Source organism: Balaenoptera musculus, chromosome 7, assembly GCF_009873245.2.
Source record: "Balaenoptera musculus isolate JJ_BM4_2016_0621 chromosome 7, mBalMus1.pri.v3, whole genome shotgun sequence".
Classification (NCBI taxonomy): Eukaryota; Metazoa; Chordata; class Mammalia; order Artiodactyla; family Balaenopteridae; genus Balaenoptera; species Balaenoptera musculus.
The window spans coordinates 59,061,410-59,082,282 of NC_045791.1; the positions used below are offsets into that span (position 1 = coordinate 59,061,410).

At 39.4% G+C, this 20,873-nt stretch overlaps 1 protein-coding gene across 9 annotated transcripts in view; it reads left to right on the forward strand.

The window, feature by feature from the left end:
* The window catches only part of OSBPL6 (oxysterol binding protein like 6), a 214,572-nt gene that overhangs the window by 186,111 nt on the left and 7,588 nt on the right, over positions 1–20,873 (forward strand). For 8 of the 9 annotated variants that reach the window (XM_036857698.1, XM_036857701.1, XM_036857705.1 and 5 more), the window contains 9 exons: positions 3,319–3,426; positions 5,090–5,227; positions 11,308–11,395; positions 12,210–12,463; positions 13,224–13,361; positions 13,704–13,767; positions 15,288–15,366; positions 16,929–17,073; positions 19,052–19,196. In XM_036857698.1, the coding sequence (XP_036713593.1) occupies positions 3,319–3,426; positions 5,090–5,227; positions 11,308–11,395; positions 12,210–12,463; positions 13,224–13,361; positions 13,704–13,767; positions 15,288–15,366; positions 16,929–17,073; positions 19,052–19,196 (1,159 nt within the window). The remainder of the gene's footprint in view (positions 1–3,318; positions 3,427–5,089; positions 5,228–11,307; positions 11,396–12,209; positions 12,464–13,223; positions 13,362–13,703; positions 13,768–15,287; positions 15,367–16,928; positions 17,074–19,051; positions 19,197–20,873) is intronic. The other variant, XM_036857704.1, reaches the window with a different exon arrangement.

Here is a 20,873-nt window from a genome sequence, read left to right on the forward strand (position 1 = left end):
GCTATGCCAGAGTCTCACCCAGTCTAAGGTAAATTCTCACCCATTGTCTGCCTAGGGGGGTGAATGGTAGTTAATAGCCAAGGAGGTGAGGATTTGGGCAATTAATTCTGGCTTAGAACTTCAAGATGGTAACTTCTTTTATAGATGGGTCAGGAATTATGTGTTTCTTGGATATATTACACTTGAATGTGTATGAGGGACATGAGGTGTGGGGAAATGAGTATACTTTGCGGAGAGTTTGTAGTGCGGTCTGAGCTCACTCATGAAAGCAAGTAGTGAGACTTCCTAAAGAATCTAGGCACAGTTCCTGAGCCCGAGGCTGCTTCCTGCCTGTTAGGCCTTGACCCCGTCTGCCACTCCTGGAGCAATGTTATTACTCACAAGTTTCCATGGCTTTTCTTGCTCATGACCTGGCACAAGTGGCTGGCGACATGCCTCCTTTTCCCTCGCTTCACCACTGTACAGACTCCTTGGGTGCATTCTGTATATTGTTTCTGCCATCAACTGGGCTCTTCTATGTTAATTACCACTAATAGTGTCATTTCACTGAAAATATCCATATACCTCAATGTTCCCAAGGATGTTTACATAATATCGTTGTAGAGAAAATAGGTGAGCTTCAGGGAGGGAAGTAACAAATGTGGTCCTGAGCACTCCCTAAGAGCGCTCATGGCGCTTGGTTGTAGCCAACTTCAAAAACAGTCTGTGTGGGGCTTCCCTGGTGGCGCAGTGGTTGAGAGTCTGCCTGCCAATGCAGGGGACACGGGTTCGAGCCCTGGTCTGGGAAGATCCCACATGCCGCGGAGCAACTAGGCCCGTGAGCTACAACTACTGAGCCTGCGCATCTGGAGCCTGTGCTCTGCAACAAGAGAGCCCGCGATAGTGAGAGGCCCGTGCACCATGATGAAGAGCGGCCCCCGCTTGCCACAACTAGAGAAAGCCCTCGCACAGAAGCGAAGACCCAACACAGCCAAAAATAAATAAATAAATAAATAAAAATTAAAAAAAAAAAAGTCTGTGTGAATGAGGCAAAAGGAGGAGCCATCCTGGCAAGACACACAGAAATGGGCTGTTGCATGCTCCGCATCTGCTTACACTTTCTGCCCTTGGGGTTGCCAGAGTTGGAATAGTATTTATTTCCATGCTTTTTTGTGCCACGTAACAACGTTTTTCTACCACTGCATATATATTATTAATACAATATTCCTTTAATTTTCAGCTCATTTCCTATTGATATTATCAGCTAGAGGCTACCTTTTGTGCCTTCACACACACCTGTAGGCAAGATTACATTTAATGAATACTGGATGAGATGAGAGCTTAAATGGGAATTTAACTTTCTTAAACATCCAGAGCAAACAATTCTCCAAGTTTCCTTATAAATGGGACACTTGTGTGTAAAACTCCCATCCTCTGAAAAAAACATTACTTATCCTTGCCCTTGAGTTTTTGTGGGGTTTGTTTTGTTAACTCTATTCCAGGGGCAACAAAAGGTGCAGTCACTCTGGAGGAACCCTTAGTTGAGGTTTGTGTGAAACCCTGAAGTCATAAATGTGATTCTGCAATTAAAACCATCTTACAACTTACAACAAGGCCTCCTACTTCCAAGACAACAAAATATATCTGGTTCTAATTATTTCAATAACTAAGACAGCTTTCAGTACACTTGTGGACAGAAAAATAATGAAAGAACAAATAAGCATAGGTAGTCACAAAGAATACGAATTATACAGTATTTTTTTTTTCAAATTTCAAGTGTTTGAGATTTTGCTCCAAGAAAAATGATCCTGAGCACTTTTGCAGAATATAAAGGTATTAGGAAGCACATGGTTTATTTACTAAAAAAGTAATCACCTTTTTTCTCACTAACACATCCCTGTTTTCTCAGAGAACTGGACACATATTTCCTCCTGTCTGCAATATGACTGTAGGATCTGTGTCCACCTTTAATCCATCAATACTTGACAGCCCACAAAGACCAAGTGTGTTCTATTTTACACATAGTTTACAAACTGGTTTAAAGACTTTAAACAAAAACCAAAAGCTGCGAGTGAACAGTTTTCTTCTTAAAAAGCAAAAGCTGGGATGAAGGGAGAGGGGCTGTTCCGTGCTCCATGCCCAAGGATTCTGCACCCCTCAATGAAAGTGTGAAGTTTAGCCACTGTGTAATTTATCCTGGGTGATTTAATAGGTACAGAGTTATAGTTATGCTGTTATATTTGTATACGTATTGGTTTACCGTAGTCATCAACTCTTTACAAAGAAAAGCAGAATCCTCACTCCCCGGGGCAGATGTGCTCTTCAGTAAGTCCTGACATTTATCTTTTCACTCTGAAACATTCACTTCCATCTTCTAATTGCTGGTTTTAATGGGAAGGAAAGGAGCTGTCTAGCTTTTCACTGGGCTTTGTCCTCACAAAGGTCTTTTACTTGAGACTTGGTGTAATCCAGTCAGCTACATGTGTCTTCTGTATATGGAACAGGTTCCCATGCACTAATGTGCTCCATGTGCCTCTGTCCACAGGGCCCCTGTTAGGGAGCCCATGCTTATGTAAAGCTGTTCTCTTCTTGCCCCACCCTCTAAACTGAGTTGTAGCAGATGGTGTTTTACTGATGCTGACTTAGGGTATGTTAAAAGTCATGAGATGCAGGTAGCTTGGAGTTAGTTTCCTTTTTGTGATATGTTCTTTATTATACTTGTCGATGTTTACACTGTTCAGGGAAGGCATCTTTGGTCTATGCTTGAGTTAGTTCTGCTGTACTGTCATAGGTATTAATTATGTGCTCCTAGAAAGTGGAAAGACAACTATTTTCTTTCACCAGACTAAAATATAGCTTTATAAAATATAAAGCCAGTTCATTGTTCATTACATTTCCAAATAATTTTTAAGATATCTGGTTTTGAAACAACTCCCAAATTTTAGAAACTAAAACCAAAAAAAAAAAAAAAAATTGAAAGACTCAATAATTTTTATCCTAGGATGTAAAATGTGATATATATGTGGTGGTAGACTGGGCTTGGGTGTAATGGACCTGACTCTAAGGGAGAGAAAATTCCATGAATCATTTTTATGAAATCCATGAACTCTTTCAACCCACTGACCTACTAAGTAGTAGTCTTATATTGCAAAAAACTGAGTGCCTTAATTCTGAGCCATTTATTTCCTTCTTACCAGTGGGATCTGGCCTATGGTGACACCAAAAGTTTCAGCTAAGAACATCATAAGACTTTGTTGTCTAAAGTGTACCTGTGTGCTTGTTCTGCTTTATGCTTGCTTAATAACTTGAAATTACATATGCGGTTTTTGTTATTTTAAGGCACTCAACCAGAATGCTGAACTAAGGAGTCGGTTGAACAGAATACATTCAGAATCTATTATTTGTGATCAGGTTGTCAGTGTAAATATTATTCCTAGCCCTGATGAGGTAAGACTCATTTTTAATAGATGTAGAATACTTATTTTATAGCATCTAAATCTACTGCCTATTTTTATTTATTTTTATACAGTTCTTTCACTGCTGATACGATTCCCTGCATAAATATTGTGTTGCTGACAGTTCAGTGTTCTTTGGAGTGAAGGATGTACATGAGCTTGACATCATTGATTCTTGGTGATCAGTTGTCTATTTTTATTTATTCCTGTGTTCATCTCATGCTACTGAATATTTAGTTTGTATATACTCCAGCTTGTGAATTTTCTCTCACTCTTCATTTGAAATATTTCTTATCATCAATGGCCCATGAAATGTTGAAACAAACTCTTTTAGCTGAGAAGGTGCTAAATAAAAGTTTGCTTAAGGTTTGTTTTAAAAGTCCTATCTAAGAAGAGAAGTCACCTGACCTTGCTAAGATACTACTATTAGTGCTGCTACAGCTCCTACTGATGATGATGCTAATAATTAATGGTTAACAGGTGTCAAGTGAATGCTTACTATGTGCTTGGCATTGTGCTAACCCAGTTTATACATGTTATCTCATTTCACACCCCCAACAACTCTCTGAGGTAGGTGCTATTACTCCATTTTTCAGAAGAATTTTTGAAGAAATGGTAAGCGGATAGGAGAACATTCAGTATTTGGGCTAAACTTGAGTGTATAATTCTGTTTATAATCCTTTATAAAATTATTATTTTAGCCATGAGAATTTATACTTTTCAACAGTAATACATGTAACAAGGTGAGAGTTTTAACTAATACTAAGGCCATATTTGCACCAAAAATATACATTTTTCTAGAAATCTGTGGGTGCAAGTATTCTGCCATCTGCTTAGGAAATACCATCCCCAGACAGCTTCTCTTTGATGTAAGTTACCCACCCCGCATCCATCCACCTCCATGGGTCCCATGATCTCTGATGACACATATGCCTACTCAACTGCCCAGAATCTAGAGGTATTTCTAAAATTTTGTCATTCAAAAATTAGTCAACAATCTCAGTTTGAATCTTCTTTTCAACTTGAAATGTGTACTAGAATATATATATTTTAGTTCTCTTACATATTTTTCTGATTGAAACTTAAATTGTATCCTTGAAAACAATATTTATTACTTACTGAATAAAAATACAATTTGAAATAAGGTTCAATACTCTAATCATATGTTTCATTGGATAAAATTCATGATCAAACTGGAAAATGATTTTTATATATTCCGTCTCAAAAATTAGTCTTGTATACTGTTTTCTTAGCATATCTCTAGTGGTTTCTACAAATACTGCTTGAGGTGTAGTATACTGGCTAGAATAGGGCTAGTTAATGACAAGCCTAAGCATATGACAAGGAACTTGTCTCCACAGTCAATTCAGGGTAGGGGCTCAACCTGTTACATTCCACTTAATATTAATTGAGCATAGATTTAAAATCAACTCACCTTTCACCTGCACCTTTTGGATTCTTTAGGCATATTGGAAGGAAACTTATGCAGTGGTCATTACTCAGTTGCAAGTGAAAATTAGCTGTGGTCACCACTCTTTTAACATATAGTGTGAATTTTTCTAGAAATCTGGCTAGTACGTCATGGTCTCATTTGAACAAATAGCCATTCTTACAGGGAAGAAAACGATTACACCATATGCTTTTCTCTTCTGTAGGCTGGTGAGCAAATCCATGTCAGTCTCCCCCTGTCACAACAAGTAGCCAATGAGAGCCGCCTCTCCATGTCGGAGTCTGTCTCTGAGTTCTTCGATGCCCAAGAAGTGCTCCTCTCTGCAAGCTCATCAGAGAATGAGGTAAGGTTCCTTGATGCATCAACCCTAACTGCTTCTGACCATGAGTTTGGGTTAAAGAAAGTAAGACTGTGGAACTTTTTTTTTTTAATATTATAGTAAGATGTCCAAATAGTAGCAAAACCAAAAGCATGCAAACTATATGGTTTCCATTTACTGAGCCCTTAACACTCTGGGCACCAACTCAATAGTCACAAATTTGATGAATAAAAAGAAAGAATCAAGATTTATTCTGACTTACCTGTACAGTTCATATTTCAGGGTTAACAAATAGTTGATAACAGATTCCTTTATAGAAGGAGACTATCTAATAAATGTATTAAGCATGAGAAAATAAGAAAATTACCATTCATGTTTGTACATACAGACACACACACACACACATCCATACACATCTTTGCCAGAGACAAGAATTTGAACTTAGAAGGATAATGTCTAGCATATATCTAGTTGGCTAATTATCATTTTTGGAGGTTACCACTGGCTACCATAAAAGCTTTATTGGATTGCTTGTCATACCCGTGAATCTTGGCAAGGTCTTGGAAACAAGAAATCTCTTCCTTGGTCAGGTTGCAGAAATTCTTTTACTGAAATTTAGTCAAGTACACTTAGAATTTTTTTTTCTTTTTTGGCATGGGAGAAGCAGCCAAAACTCTTTCCCACACAGTTGTTTAAGAATTTTGTCATTTGAGATTGCAGATCTGTACTGCATTTTTACAAAAAGGAGATGAAATAGTTGCTAAGTGTTAATTCCATATGCATAGAAAATAGATTGAAAGGAAAAATCCTGACAATTAGTAGTAGTTCTTTTTGGATGTTTGGAAGTATGAGTGATTTTAGAAACAAAAATAAGTGGAAAATAGAAAGAAAGAATGAACACATCACTTTTCTAATGGAGAAAAGCTAAAACAGAATTCTTGTATCAGGTACTGAATTTGTTACCACATCAAGCTAGGCACTTGCCTCTCAGATTCCAAGTCATACATTAAAAGATTCACAGAAACTCCCATTCACAAGCCAGAGAACTAGTTTAATGCTAGTTCTACACACTACCAGCATTTTTTTCTCTGACTCTCCCTTTTCTGGGCTTCCATTGCTGACCCAGTTCTTTGACGTTATTCAAGCAGACAAACTTAACTATACATTATCTAGGCTTTGACCCATCATCTGATAAGTTTATAGCATACCCCTATGAGAGCAACCTAATTTCCCTATTTCTAGTTCTTGGGGTCACATTCAACTGGGCACCCAGTTGCCACTTGCACCAGCCACTGGCAATGCAGAAATGAAGAGGATGTGAAGCAGATTACATGCATGAGTCCAAGCAAGATGGTGGTGCCACCCCCGTGAAAGAGTGGACCAAGTGGCTGATAGAGGGGCAAGGTAGTAGAGGACAGAGGCGCGTGGAGATGATATACTCACTTTAAGGCATTGTGAGTTTATCAGACCTTCCAGTGGAGTTATCTGGCAACCTTTCAGATATTCAAGTCTACAGCTCAGGGAGAAAGCAGGTCTAAAGAGAGAGCAAGAGTCAGCTCAGGTTCCACCCAACCACCTGCCTGTGAGACATTGCCACCTGGGTGCTCCACAGACTGTCTAATTCAGCATGTCCAAGTGAATTAATCAACAGCCCCCTTACACACACGCACACACACACACCCCAAGGGGAAAAATTCAAACTTACCCATACTTCTCATATTGCTTTTCTAAGTGCTTTTCTCCCCAGGTGTTCACATCAAATACCTGAGTTGCCTCAGTATTTCCCTTCACTACCACCCACCACCCATGTTGATTTACTCATCGGGTTCTGTAATTTCTGTCACCTAAATACTCTCAGATACATACATTTTCCTAAAGCTTCACTGCTGCTACTGCAATTCAATCCTCCATCAGCTCCCCACCTAAATTACCCTGTCAATCTCCATAACTCGTTTTCCTGCCTCCTTTATTGCCCCCTCGAATCCATTTTCCACTGGGCAGCCTGGCTAATCTTTCCAAAATGCAAATCTGATGATGTCCCTATTCCCCAGTGTCCTTAGGATGACAATATAAACTCCTTAGCTATCGTACAAAGACTCATAATCTGGTCTCTGCTCTCAGCTGCAGCTTCTTGCAACCTCTCTTCTTCTGGTGCCTTCCAGAGGCCAGTGGAGTGCTTCCTGCAGTTGTCAATTTGCTCCAGACACCCCTTGTCCCTTGCTGAAATGAGGAAAGTGACTCTCTCCTACAACCCACACTGGAAAGAACTAAGCTATACATCTATTCTTTGTGACTGTATCTTACAGGTTTTCATAAAGTGTGTTTTACTTAAATCTTTCCCCTTTATCACAACACTCAGTCTTAAGTATTTGAAGAGGCTGGACCAGGAGATAAACCCAAGTGACAGGCACCTCCATGTTCTCAAGGTTGCTCTTCCCCTTAGGCTAAGACTTTGTTCCTGAGGCAACCTCATCTGCGCAAGTTTCGAAGTTCCCTTGTGATGAGATGCCCCCAGAAGGCTCCTTGAGTCTCTGGACAACAGACTTGGCAAGCCCACCTGGTTGGTTTACTGTACATGTGAGAATCCTAGTAGCCGCTGCAGGATGGGCTCAACTGCATATTCTACATGACAGCTGCCAAAGGCTCTTGGGCCTCTGCATTGCCGCCCACCCTGGCTGAACACTTCCAGCGCCACGCAGTCAAATCGCTCACTCGCTTCAGTCTACTCAAAAGTCACCTTCTGAGAAGCCTACCCTGGATGCCCTACCTACAGTGTAGAGCTACCATTTCCCCTCACCCCTGACCTTTCACATGCCTCTTCCCTTCTGATTTTTTTTTCCATAATGCTTATCACTATCCAACAAAATATATATTTCGTATGTTTTTTGTGTGTCTCCCCCCACTAGAGTGAGGGCAGAGATTTCACCACTCTGTCCCCAGCACTAGAACATTCTGGTGAACCAGGAACTCAGTAAATATTTGCTAACTGAATGAAGGAGAGAATGCTTATAGCTCCTTACATATGATTAATCGGAGAAACATCTGGGCCTTAGCTGTCTTACATTAACATTTTCCATAACTGAGAGAAAAATCTTTATGTGCTTCACTTAATGAGTGTGCAACCTCTTTTAAAAAAAATGCTCTTCTTATTTCCAGAATGATCTACTTCCTTGCCTCTACTTTTAAACTTGTTTCTGCAATGCTGCATGCCTGGTCGCAGTTAGAAAAAAATATTTCCTGAACTCTTTTGAATCCCAAACCTCTTAAAGAGAAATATTTGGCTCCAAGACTTCTTGACCATGGGAGAGAAAATAAATATATATTAATTGTTTCATTATAATATGGCAGAGCCTTAGCTTTATATACAGGATAACATGAGTGGACCATAGCCAGACTGCCCAGCCTTAGCTACTGCTCACACATACGATAATATAGATCTTATTCAGGGCCCACTGTCATTGTAGAGTTCTTTCATATTCTACACGGAACTTTCTACATGGGCATGGATATTGGACCATTTCTATCATATATTAGTTTGGGTGAAATTAGAAATTGAAGAGGACTAGACTGTTTATAGCTTCTAAATGTTCATGTAATAAACATGCACGCACCATGAATTAGGTTCAGGCAGGCATTTGTCTTCTCTAACATAACTGGATGTGATTAGCTTTTTTCAGAGAAATCACATGGAAGAGTTTGATTTACTTTTTATTTCTATCAAGGTTTAGAATGTGGCTTTCATGGGCCTAAAGGTTTAGCCTTCCATTTAGTTGCAGTCAATGAGAACTGGAAGCCAGCTGCAGTGGGAAAATACAAATCAGGAAAAGACTTTATTCTCAATTTACCATCTTTATAGCATTGCTCAGGGTGCAAAAGCAAAACTATCATTATTCATTTATGTGAAATCATTCTGAGTATAACTCTATCTCCCTAAATATATGAATTCTCCCCCCAACTCTATTAAAAACATCAGCAATAGATCCAGAAACCTTAAAGGCAAAGGCTGATGGTTTTTATTACATACAAATTTCAAACTTTTACATGGCCAAAAAAGAGTGGCATAAACAACATTAAAAAATAAACTGCAAACTAGAAAAAAATGCAATTTATATGACAAGCTGAAAAAATGTGTGAAAGATAAGACAGCAATTTCACTAAAGATGAAATTCAAACCAGAGATCTTTTATGTGTGTTAGGTAGATACATACTAATATAGATTGATAATGTATAGTGTTTAAGTGGGTGTGAGAGATGGATGCTCTCATATACTGATGATGAGAACAAAGAAATACAGTACAATTTTCCAGGAGAGCAATTTGGCAACATACAGCTAAAGCCTAAAAGTGACTCATTTGACCCAGCAATTTCGCTTCTGGGAATAAATCTTAATGAAATTGCCAGACAGATTCACAGAAATATGTTTACAAGGATGTTCATCCAAGTATTGTCTATAAATAATAAAAAATTGGAAGCCACGTGAATGCTGGTTAAATTCCTTGTGTTATATAACTGTCTAATGAGATACGTTGCCATTCCAAGTAAGGATGAAGAGCTATATTTATAAGAATGGAAGTATATTCAGAACACTATAAAATAGTTTGTAAAACAATCCCCTTTTTCAGTATCTAAAGATAAACATATCAGTGTGTTTACATAGGCATTTTGAAATTGGGGGTAGTACCTATGAAATGTTGAAAGTGATTTCTTTTAGGTCATAGAATGGATGATTTTCATATCATCTGTTTAGCTTCATGTAATTTCTGATTTTTTACGATAAGAATGTTTTGTTTTTATGTTCAGAAAAAATATAGCGTGTTTCCGTTTTGAAGAAAGTAAATAAGTATCAACAGTTTTCTTACATATAGTAGAAACATTGGTTTTCCCATTCCTCTGAATGGCTCTACAGTACTTCTCTGTTTTCTTATCTGCTCTGTTTCTAAATCCCCTTAGTACATATATTGCCCCTTAATTTTATTCTTTTTTTTTTTTAATTTATTTTGTCTGTGCTGGGCCTTCGTTGTGGTGCGCGGGCTTCTCTAGTTGCAGCATACGGGCTCTAGAGCACGTGGGCTCAGTAGTTGCAGTGCGCATGCTTAGTTATAGTATGTGGGATCTTAGTTCCCTGACCAGGGATCAGACCCGGGCCACCTGCATTGGGAGCATGGAGTCTTAACCACTGGACCACCAAGGAAGTCCCTGCCCCTTAATTTTATTCTTATGTGAATTTTGGTTTCATTTTGGTTCCTTGTTTCTCTCACGTAGAGAATGGCTTAATTCTCGATTTCTCTCTGTCCCTAAATCCTTCTCCCCTGCCCCCAAATAATCTGCCAAATTTTGTCCGTATACTTCAGATGTGGTTCCCAAATGCAGCTTTACTACTTGATCCTTGCTGTGGCCATCTTAGTGTTATTGGTCAGTATTTCTTACCCAGATCTATGTAGGATCCTATTGTCTGGCCTCCCTAGGGAAAGCTGCTGAGTATCTTCCTGAGAACTAAATATGACTCTGTCATTTCCTTGCATTTAATAACTCATATGATTATATTGTGAACCCTTTATGTTGACATGAAAAGCCCTTCACAGTCGGACCTCATCTCGTTTGCCCTGTCCTCTGTTACAGCCACTCGACTTCTTAGCACTCCTAGAATAAATGTTTCTCTCATGGTCCTTGCCGTTGCACACTATCCCTTCTTCTTGTGCTTCTCCCCCTTCTAACAACTGGGCAACTCCTGCATCCTCCAACACCCAGTTCAAATATTACTTCCTCCGAGCAGCCTCTCCTGACTCCTCTAGGGGGATCCATAGGGCCTCCTTTTTTGCACATTCTTACTGTGTTGAATTGAAACATTTCTGGTTATGCACTGGCCTCCCCCAGCGTCTCAGCCCAACTAAGACAGAAAGCTACTTAAAGACAGGGCTGCTTTCTGGCAATCCTACATTCTGGCTCACGGAAGACCCTCATTGCACATATGCCACATACAGTTCCCACTGTGACCTCTGCTTCTCATTTGGGCAAATATCCTGTTGTTTTTCATTGTTTGATTTTTCTGAACTTTCAAGACTGAATGAGAATTCTGATCCTTTCTACGTTCTTCACTTCCTTAGGCTTCAGATGATGAGTCTTACATCAGTGATGTGAGTGATAACATATCTGAAGACAACACCAGTGTTGCAGACAACATTTCTCGGCAAAGTATGCATCCTTTGAGCTTCCAGGTGGTTCTATCTACATGCCAAGTTACAATGCTGATGATTCAATGAACAATCATTTTGACTCCTTAGCTAATTTTTCCTTTTGCAGCTGATTGTTCAATAAATTTTTATTCGTATAATCTGGTGAGGTAAATGGTTGAAAATTTTGTTAGGCAGATGGTTAAAAGAAAAAGTTTAAATATCGTATATTAACGCATATATGTGGAACCTAGAAAAATGGTACAGATGAACCGGTTTGCAGGGCAGAAATTGAGACACAGATGTAGAGAACAAACGTATGGACACCAAGGGGGGAAAGTGGCGGGGTGGGGGGTGGGGGTGATGGACTGGGTGATTGGGATTGACATGTACACATTGATGTGTATAAAATGGATGACTAATAAGAACCTGCTGTTTAAAAAAATAAATAAAATTAAATTAAAAATTAATAATAATAATAATAATAAAAGACACACAGAAAAAAAAAAGAAAAAGTTTAGTTCTTGTGCCAAAACCAAAATTTTGTCTCCTTCATATTAACTATATTTAATTTTTAGAAGTTTGACTTGTCTTTTATTGTATAATACTTGAGTATATTTAACACTTTGTTTAAAAAACTATACGTTGATGTTTTGTGCATTTATCAGCAACCTTGTATTGAAATAATTCTCTTCCCTCTTGAGAGAGTATAATGAAGGCTTAAGAAATGTATCACAATCAGAATTATTTGAAAGAGTTCCTACCCTCCCAGGTTCTGGGAAATAAGAAAAGCAAGATCTCTTTCACTGTGATTCTCCTCTTTCTCCCTCTTCCAGTCTTGAATGGGGAGCTTACAGGAGGAGCCTTCCGAAACGGCCGTCGAGCACGCCTGCCAGCTCCCTGTCCTGACACCAGTAACATTAACCTATGGAATATCTTGAGGAACAACATTGGTAAAGACCTGTCTAAAGTCTCCATGCCTGTGGAGCTAAACGAGCCACTCAATACTCTGCAGCACCTCTGCGAGGAAATGGAGTATAGTGAGCTTCTGGACAAGGCTTCGGAAACGGACAGTCCCTATGAGCGCATGGTAATAAATAACAGAGCAGCGCCCTTTGGAGATTTGCCAACCCTAGACCTGGGCTAAGGCAGAATTCATTATGATAGCGTATTTGGTTGTTGCCTAATACTCTCACCTCCTAGGTAAGAGGAATCCATTTGCATAAACCAGGCAGGGCCAAAAAGATCCAGATACCTCTACTGAAAGATACACACCTTGTGACTTATTCTTGGTTCTGGGTGGTTCTAAAGTTAGAATGTAAAGGTATCACGCTCCTTAAACAGGTTTAAGACATGCCTAGCCTTGCTTTATCAGCTTTTCCTGAATGCCAGGGGAGCCCATTTGTTCAGGAACTTAGGTCTGAGAAAGTAACCTCCTGTTTGTTCTTTGCCCTGGCCTCTACTCCATGTGATTGTGCAAAACTTGACCTGCCCTCTGAAAAGCACCACCAGCCACAACCCTCCTGCTAAGATTGTGCAAATGGCATAACCTATACACTGGCTTTCAGAACCTTTGAACTCCGTGATACTCGGGAAATTGGACAGACAGATGAATGAAGAATATTTGGCTTCAGTTGTCTGCTGGTTCCCATGCAGAGAGTTTAACCTCATTTTCAATTATCTTTTTTTCCCTATGAGTATAGGAAGAGTCTGTGCAAAAAATAGAAAACTCAAATGCCATCAAATGAGCACCCACTGATGGGGGTGTATAAAATCTAGAGGAATAAGGGACAAACAGACCTGGAAGTAGTCTCTCCTATATGATTTTCCTTTCTTAAATGTTTTAACAGGTTCTTATTGCTGCATTTGCAGTTTCAGGATATTGCTCCACCTATTTCAGAGCAGGAAGTAAGCCATTCAACCCTGTCCTTGGGGAGACTTATGAATGCATTAGAGAGGACAAAGGATTCCGTTTTTTCTCAGAACAGGTAAGTCGCACTGGACTCAGTGAGTTTCTGTGTAGAAACTGTAGGAGTGCTGTTTGATGATGAAAATAGCTTTTTGTAAACATCTGATTGAGGTGGGTTATAATACTAGTTAACAGAAAATTCATTTAGCCTATCAATATAACTATAACCTCTAAATGTGTTTAAGCATGAAGTTGTAAAAGTTAAAGATTCAGTAATTTACTTATACATTTTGAGAAGAATTCACTAATAGAGATGGATGAGTTGAGTAGTTTTTATTTGGGGGTAGCCAATATACGTTGTAAAAAATTATCATTTATGGAAGTTCTAACACTGATGTCATTTTTTGTTTTTAACTACCAGGTTAGCCATCATCCACCCATTTCTGCCTGTCACTGTGAATCCAAGAATTTTGTGTTTTGGCAAGGTTTGTATTTCAATTATCACTTCAAAATCCAATTGATGAGCCTATGAGAAAGTTTCTAGTTTCCAAAGTACTCAGTTTAGACTTCTGCTTTTAGAACTCAGAGAATATTGGTAGTTGGTGTGGAGTTCAGTTTGAGAAATTAGATTTCCTGATTTAAAGATGGAACCATGTCATCCAGGAGATGGGATTATTTATTTAGGAAGCAAAGCCCTATGGGACAGCAGAGCTCTGTGCTGACTATGCCAGCTCAGGGCTATTCCTTTACCTCATTCAACTCATTGTCTGCATCTTTAGCATGGAGGTTGTATCTGCGGGCTTCTTGCTTCTTGAGGGTGTGCCAAGAGATCTTAATCCTCAAAGAAGGCTCTAGAACATGTCATATGTGGTCACAGTCTATTTAGATATATGTACATTGCAGTGATTTCTGGTCTTTAACTCATTGAGGCTTGGGGGTTTGGATTGAAGTCTCTACTAAATCAATACCCATTGTTCGATTAGAATGTTGCAAACTCGCCTAGAATAAAAAGTTTCAAAACCCTTCTAGAAAGAAAAAAATATGTATGTAAATTTACCATTAAGTGTGAATAGTTCCCTCACATTCAGGGGAGGTCAAAAGGGTACTTCACTGATCACAGAATGACTCTTCTCACATGTACTTCCTCAACCTAAAAAGGATATGAAATGATAGAGCAGCACTGTGACTGTACTTTATTGCAGATTAAGAAAGTAAATCATTTCTTGTTCATAACAAAGAGTCAGAAATTTTGTGGAGATAGCACTAAGCTCCCTTATTTCATCAGAATGAGACTGGGCAGTTATGACAAATGCACAGATACACCTGAGTGACCACAAGTAAAACATAAAGCCATCATGTGAGATGAAGTGCTGGGCCCTGGGTGGTATCTTAACAACCAGCACGGGAACATGTTCATTACGTTAATCCCACTTTCTCATAAATCTTACCTATCTGTGTTTAGAGGCATTATTTTTTTACTGTTCTCCCAAGTCATGTAACTCTTTAAATATATATATAAATCAATTGTACTGCCATACCACAATCTGCAATTACTTTTTCTATACATCATACACACACACACATACACATACACACGTATATACATATATATATATAAAATATTTCCACCATTTAGTTAAAACTTAAAACGATATTTGTGGAGACGTTAACGCCGAGTAGAGTCTATGTATGTGTGGATGTGAATATGCACACATACACACACAGGTTATTCCAAGACTTTACCAATTTTATTTGTTGAAAACACATATAGAGCATATATTATGGAAAAATATACATAGATATTTGGGGGGGGGGTTTCACAGTTAATCTTCTCACCTTGGGCCATCCTCAGGCACTTGTCTTATTAAAGCAACACTATAGAATCAGTTGGGATTACAAAAGTTTCCTTTGTAAAATATAAAGTGTAATACAAAAGTTCATTTTTCTAGAGTAAATGATTAGATATGAAGTGTATATTTCTTGTCCTCTGCCTTATGTCGTTTAGATATCAGATGGAAAAACAAGTTCTGGGGGAAGTCGATGGAAATCCTGCCTGTGGGAACCCTGAATGCCATGCTTCCAAAGTAGGTTGTGCTCATCTTCCTTTTGGTCTCCTATCTGCTTTTTTAAATCATAAATGGCTATTTGAAGCTCTAGAAGGTGCCAAGGGGCCATTTCCCTGTATGGCCAATGTTTCTGTTAACTTCACCGAAGTTTTGAGACTGGGCCCCGACAAAAGCTAATGAGAACTTTAGCAGATGTGTCGAAGCTTCCTTTTTATCTCTTCACATCCTGCATTCATCAGTCAACGCCCGCCTGTCCCAGTCACCACATTAGTTTGCATTTTATATGAAAGTAAAATGCAAACTAAAATGGCTCTTTTTAGCCATTTCTTTTTTATATAATTTATACTTTCACTTTTGAGTTCATCTTAGATCCAGGCACTATTTTTAATGTTTAGTTCATTAAGGAAGTGATAGAATCCTTTTATGGTTGTTTTCTAGAGGATATAGCTTGTACATCTTAAAATTAATTGAAGTTTTCATTGAGGCCAAAGGCTTGATTGTTTTTCTTTCTTTCTTCATTTGGTTGATTTTTGTTCTGTTTTGTTTTAGTCTATTTGAATGACAGAATTTGCTGGTAGATTCAATATAGAGGATGATGGGGAGAGGGAGGAATTCCCAGAACCACAAAATAAACTTTCGGTATTTACAAACTCATGAGGAAGAGAGTTTTCCATAGTGCCTACATCATACCAATTCATAAATTTTTTAGAAACCCAGAAGCATTTTATTTTGAAACTGTTTTATTTGAACATATATGTAATGTGCAAATTTAAAGGTGAGTAGAAACTTTGTCATCGCCTTCCTTGGCAGAAACACGGTAACCTTACTCTCCAGAATTTGTATTAGATTTATGCCATCTATGCTCGTCAGTCTTTTCCCAAAGAATTATTCACATATTTGGCCTTAACTCACAGCATGAAACAATGTCCTCAGAGTAGCCTTTCTTGAATGCACACCCTACTGTCTCCTCCCTAGGACCCTACTGTAGTGGCCCATTGCCTGTAGGGTAAATCCAGACTCACTGGTGGTTCATTGAGGGCCTTGGCTGCTCTGCCCTGTCCCACCTTTCCAACCTTACCTCCCGTCACACCCACTCACCTGAAGTGTGCCACACACAGGCCCCCGGATGCATTGTGCCCTTCTGGCCTCTGTGGCTTCGTCTCTGCCTTTCCCAGCCTGTAGTACCTTCCTCTCCACCCTGCAAGCTTAGACCAGACCCAGCCTCCCCTAGAAAATCTTCCTTGCCGCTCGCCCCACGTTCCAGGCAGATCTAAGGACACTCCTCTGTGCTCTTATAAGCGTCCATCTATCCCTACCGTACTATTGGCTCCAGGAGAGCAGGAAACAGACCCTTTTCAACTTGGTAGCTTTAGCACCTGGCCCATAGAAAGCACTGAAATGTTCCTTAAATGAATGAATCATGTCATAAATGACCTTGACCACATAGAAACTTCCAAGAAAGAAATAAGAGAAAGATGAAGGGAAAGAAAGCTATGGCTAAAGAATATTCTCATTGGTAGAAACAGTAATATTTATTTGTTACCTTCACTGTTTTTAATCAGTGCTGTGTTCTTCACTAGGTATGGAGATTGCTATGTGTGGAATAAGGTCACCACGTGCATACACAACATCCTGAGTGGGAGGAGATGGATAGAGCATTATGGAGAAGTAACCATTAGAAATACCAAAAGCAGTGTTTGCATTTGCAAACTCACATTTGTCAAGGTAAATAATCTTACAATAGCAAAGGAAAGATACATAAAATGCTTCCTAAGGAAGAAATAAAACAATTACCTTAAGCAGCAGCAAGTGAGTTAGTTCTGTATCATTGATCCTTAGGGACATTTTAGATAAGAAAGCAGAACCAACTGGTGGAGTTGCTCCGGGCATGCAGACGTCTGACGGTGTAGAGGTCAACAAAGGCACCATCTTGAAAGAGGAAAAAAAAATTCTTTTTAAAGAATTTTCTTTTTAAGCAGCCAGTTCATTAAGTAAAATTCCAGAGAGTACTTCTTGCCTATAACAAGTCTCCTGGTTTATATTCTATTTATATTCCGCTTGATTACAACATATTCAAGTGATCTTATTTTAGGGAACTAAATATATCGCACTTGTCATTTTCTGAAGATGCATAGAGATGATAGCTTCCGGTCCCTATAAGCTTATCCAACTCTGCCATTATTATATAATCTTAACTAAGTTCAACAAAAAGCAGTACCTTTATTAACAAGAGAAGATGTTAGATATTTTTCTTTTTTCCTTTTTTTCTTATAGACTGATTAGGTGGCTCAGAACTGAAGAGCCAGGATCACTATTTGCGCTGACTGGGTCGTGCGTTGACAGTAGCTGCGCGCACTTAGTTTTCTAGGCTAGGAGAAACTTCGATTTAGGCCTGCCCCTAATATTTTTGCAGAGCTCAGGGCAAGAGTACAAATGGCAGTCCCCATACCGTATGTGTAAATATTTAAAGTATGTAAATCAAGCCCACAAGCTGTCAGATAAAATATGTTCTATCCTTTCATGCTGACAAAAGTACCTTTTTTGACAAAACCTGCAAGTCCAGGTTGGACACTTGGGAACACCGAGCTGGAAACCTGGCAGCGCAGGAGAACCAGGCTGGCCCACAGCCTTCCCCACTTGCTTCCCACCCCCAGCTCTGCCCCGCGCTGCAGGGGGCTGCAAACACATGTGTAGGCCGTCCAGTCCACACCCCCTCAAACAGCCACCCTTGGCCACCCCTCAGGCCTAACGATAAGTCCAAGGAAAAGCCTGTGCAGGCTGTGGAATAAGCTTAGAGCCATTTGTGGTTTTTTTTGTTTTTGGCTGCGGTGGGTCTTCATTGCTGCACGCGGGCTTCCTCTAGTTGTGGCGAGAGGGGGCTACTGTTCGTTGCGGTGCACGGGCTTCTCACTGCAGTGGCTTCTCTTGTTGCGGAGCACGGGCTCTAGGCGCGTGGGCGTCAGTAGTTGTGGCACGTGGGCTCAGTAGTTGTGGCTCACGGGCTCTAGAACGCTGGCTCAGTAGTTATGGCACACAGACTTAGTTGCTCCGTGGCATGTGGGATCTTCCCGGACCAGGGCTCAAATCCATGTCCCCTGCATTGGCAGGTGGATTCTTAACCACTGCGTCACCAGGGAAGTCCCGCGTAGAGCCATTTGGACAAGGAATTCTAGGGTCCTGCATACTTGGGGCCTGATCTAGAATAGGGGCCATGGGATCCAGATGGGTAAATTCCCGCAGACTTCTGACCCCTTGGGGAAGAGCATGGCTGGAAGAGAGCTAGAACAAGGTGTTCCTGATTAAATTTAGTCATTTACAGCTACTATGAAAATTATTTTACAAGCTATTTCTCCAGTGTTGCCAATTGAAAATCATTAAAATCCATGAGCCAAGGGTAGTTCAAGACAGGACAATGGGAGGAAGAATTTGCTAACCTATAAATTAATATTCAGTTAAGATAGAAACTGAGCCTTCTCTGGGCTGTGCTATCATGCTCTAACATGGAATGGGGTCATCCCTTTCTTAAAAGTTAAGCCAGCTAACACTTAGATGGCCACCCTTCCATGCAAAACATTTTGAGATAGATGCCTGGAAATGGTTTGCGTGAGAAACTTCAAGGTTAAGAAATTTTTCCACGTGGAAATTACAGGGATTGGTGTTATTAAAGAGATAGAGTGTTTTAACTGGAGTTTGGTTTCTCCAGGTGAATTATTGGAATTCCAATGTGAATGAAGTCCAGGGGGTTGTGATGGATCAGGAAGGGAAGGTGGTGCACCGGCTGTTTGGGAAGTGGCATGAAGGGCTATACTGCGGTGTGGCCCCTTCCGCCAAGTGCATCTGGAGACCAGGTGAGACCGGCATGAGTGTCCTGCCTCAGGGGGCGCCATGAGTGGCAGAAGGTAGGGAAGGTCAGATCATCCCATGCGGTACACCTTATGTTTTCTTTTAATAGATTAAAAACATAGATGCTTAAGACAATAATATTTACATTTATACTCAATCCACAAGTTAAATAAATTCCAATATTTGATAGTAAGGAGTTGTAGAATTGAGACCAAATCTGACATGTGGTCAGAGATTGGGCTTCATGTAAAATCTCTCTAAATGTAATAACCGCATTTCAAAAGCTAGGTATACTTATTAAACTATTGGAATAATTGAAATATACAAACTCAAATCCCTACTCGTGTTATTTATTCTCTGTTTTAGTAAAACAAAGGAGAGCCTGCAAACATCCATAATCCACAAATTCAATAATTTAACCAGAATAAGTGATCTTTTTACTTGAGCATCAAAGAGCTGCAATATGCTGACATTTAATAAAAGACATCAAGAGAGTTCTGGTAATACACTAGCATATAATTGACTATCAAGTACAAATGGAACAAGACTCCACGTGACATTTATTTTCGTTGGAATTTTGTCAGTTAATCCCTAACTTTAAAATTAGTTGTTGGTTTCCTCAATGAGTATTTAAATTCCCTGCTGGTAGAGTGGTTAGTTCATTCATTTGGCAATTATGTATTGAGTACTGACTAAGCATCAGGCTTTGTTCTAGGAGATTGGAGCGCATTAATGAGCAGAGCCTACAAAGATCCTGCTGTCGAATTTAGTTTGAAAGTGCCAGTAAACATTAATTTAGATCTGAATCTTTTTCTTTTCTAAATGGAAGTAAATTGTAAGTGTTTTTTGGTGAAATCTTAATGCTCATAGTTAGTCACCCAAGCACTTAGTTACCCAGTTGGGTATTTGAGAGAAAAATTAGCCAGTGAAGACTACTGTATGTACAAAGTTTTATTTTAAAAGCTGGATTTTATTAAATATATGAATCTATCAGTTCTGATCATCAACATAAAGTTTCCCATTTAACAAAATAAAACCAATTTAGTTCACTTAAAAAATTTGTAGGGACTTCCCTGGAGGTCCAGTGGTTAAGACTCCACACTTTCAGTGCAGGGGGAGCAGGTTCGATCCCTGGTTGGGGAACTAAGATCCTGCATGGCACGCAGCACGGCCAGAAAAAAAAAAGAAAAAACAACTTGATCCCAGGCCTTAAGAATTCCCACAGATGAAGATCCAAGGGACAAGAGCTCACAGTCAAAAATCACAAAACACAAAAGGAACCCAGGCAGAGTAAGACTTACCACACTCTGAAAATAAGAGCACTTGATATTTCAAGAAATGAGGCCTCTTTCAAAACTATGATTAAATATCAACATTTATAGAGAAAGAAAACAATATTTACCACGAACAGATCCTCACTAAATGAATTTCCAAAAGATGCACCTTTATCATCCCACATAAAAGGTCAGACAGACAAGAAGGAACAGTGAGCAACCATACTGGGTATATGTGGGTATATCTAAACAAACAATGACTGCAAAATTAACAGTAATAGCCAACTCGTCGGGGAATAAGAATAGCATTTACATTGGAAAGTGGTGATCTTCAAGTTATTTGAGAGGAGGGTGAAGATACTGATTACTTACCCAGTGTCTTAAATTAAGTGTGCAAATAATCATTAA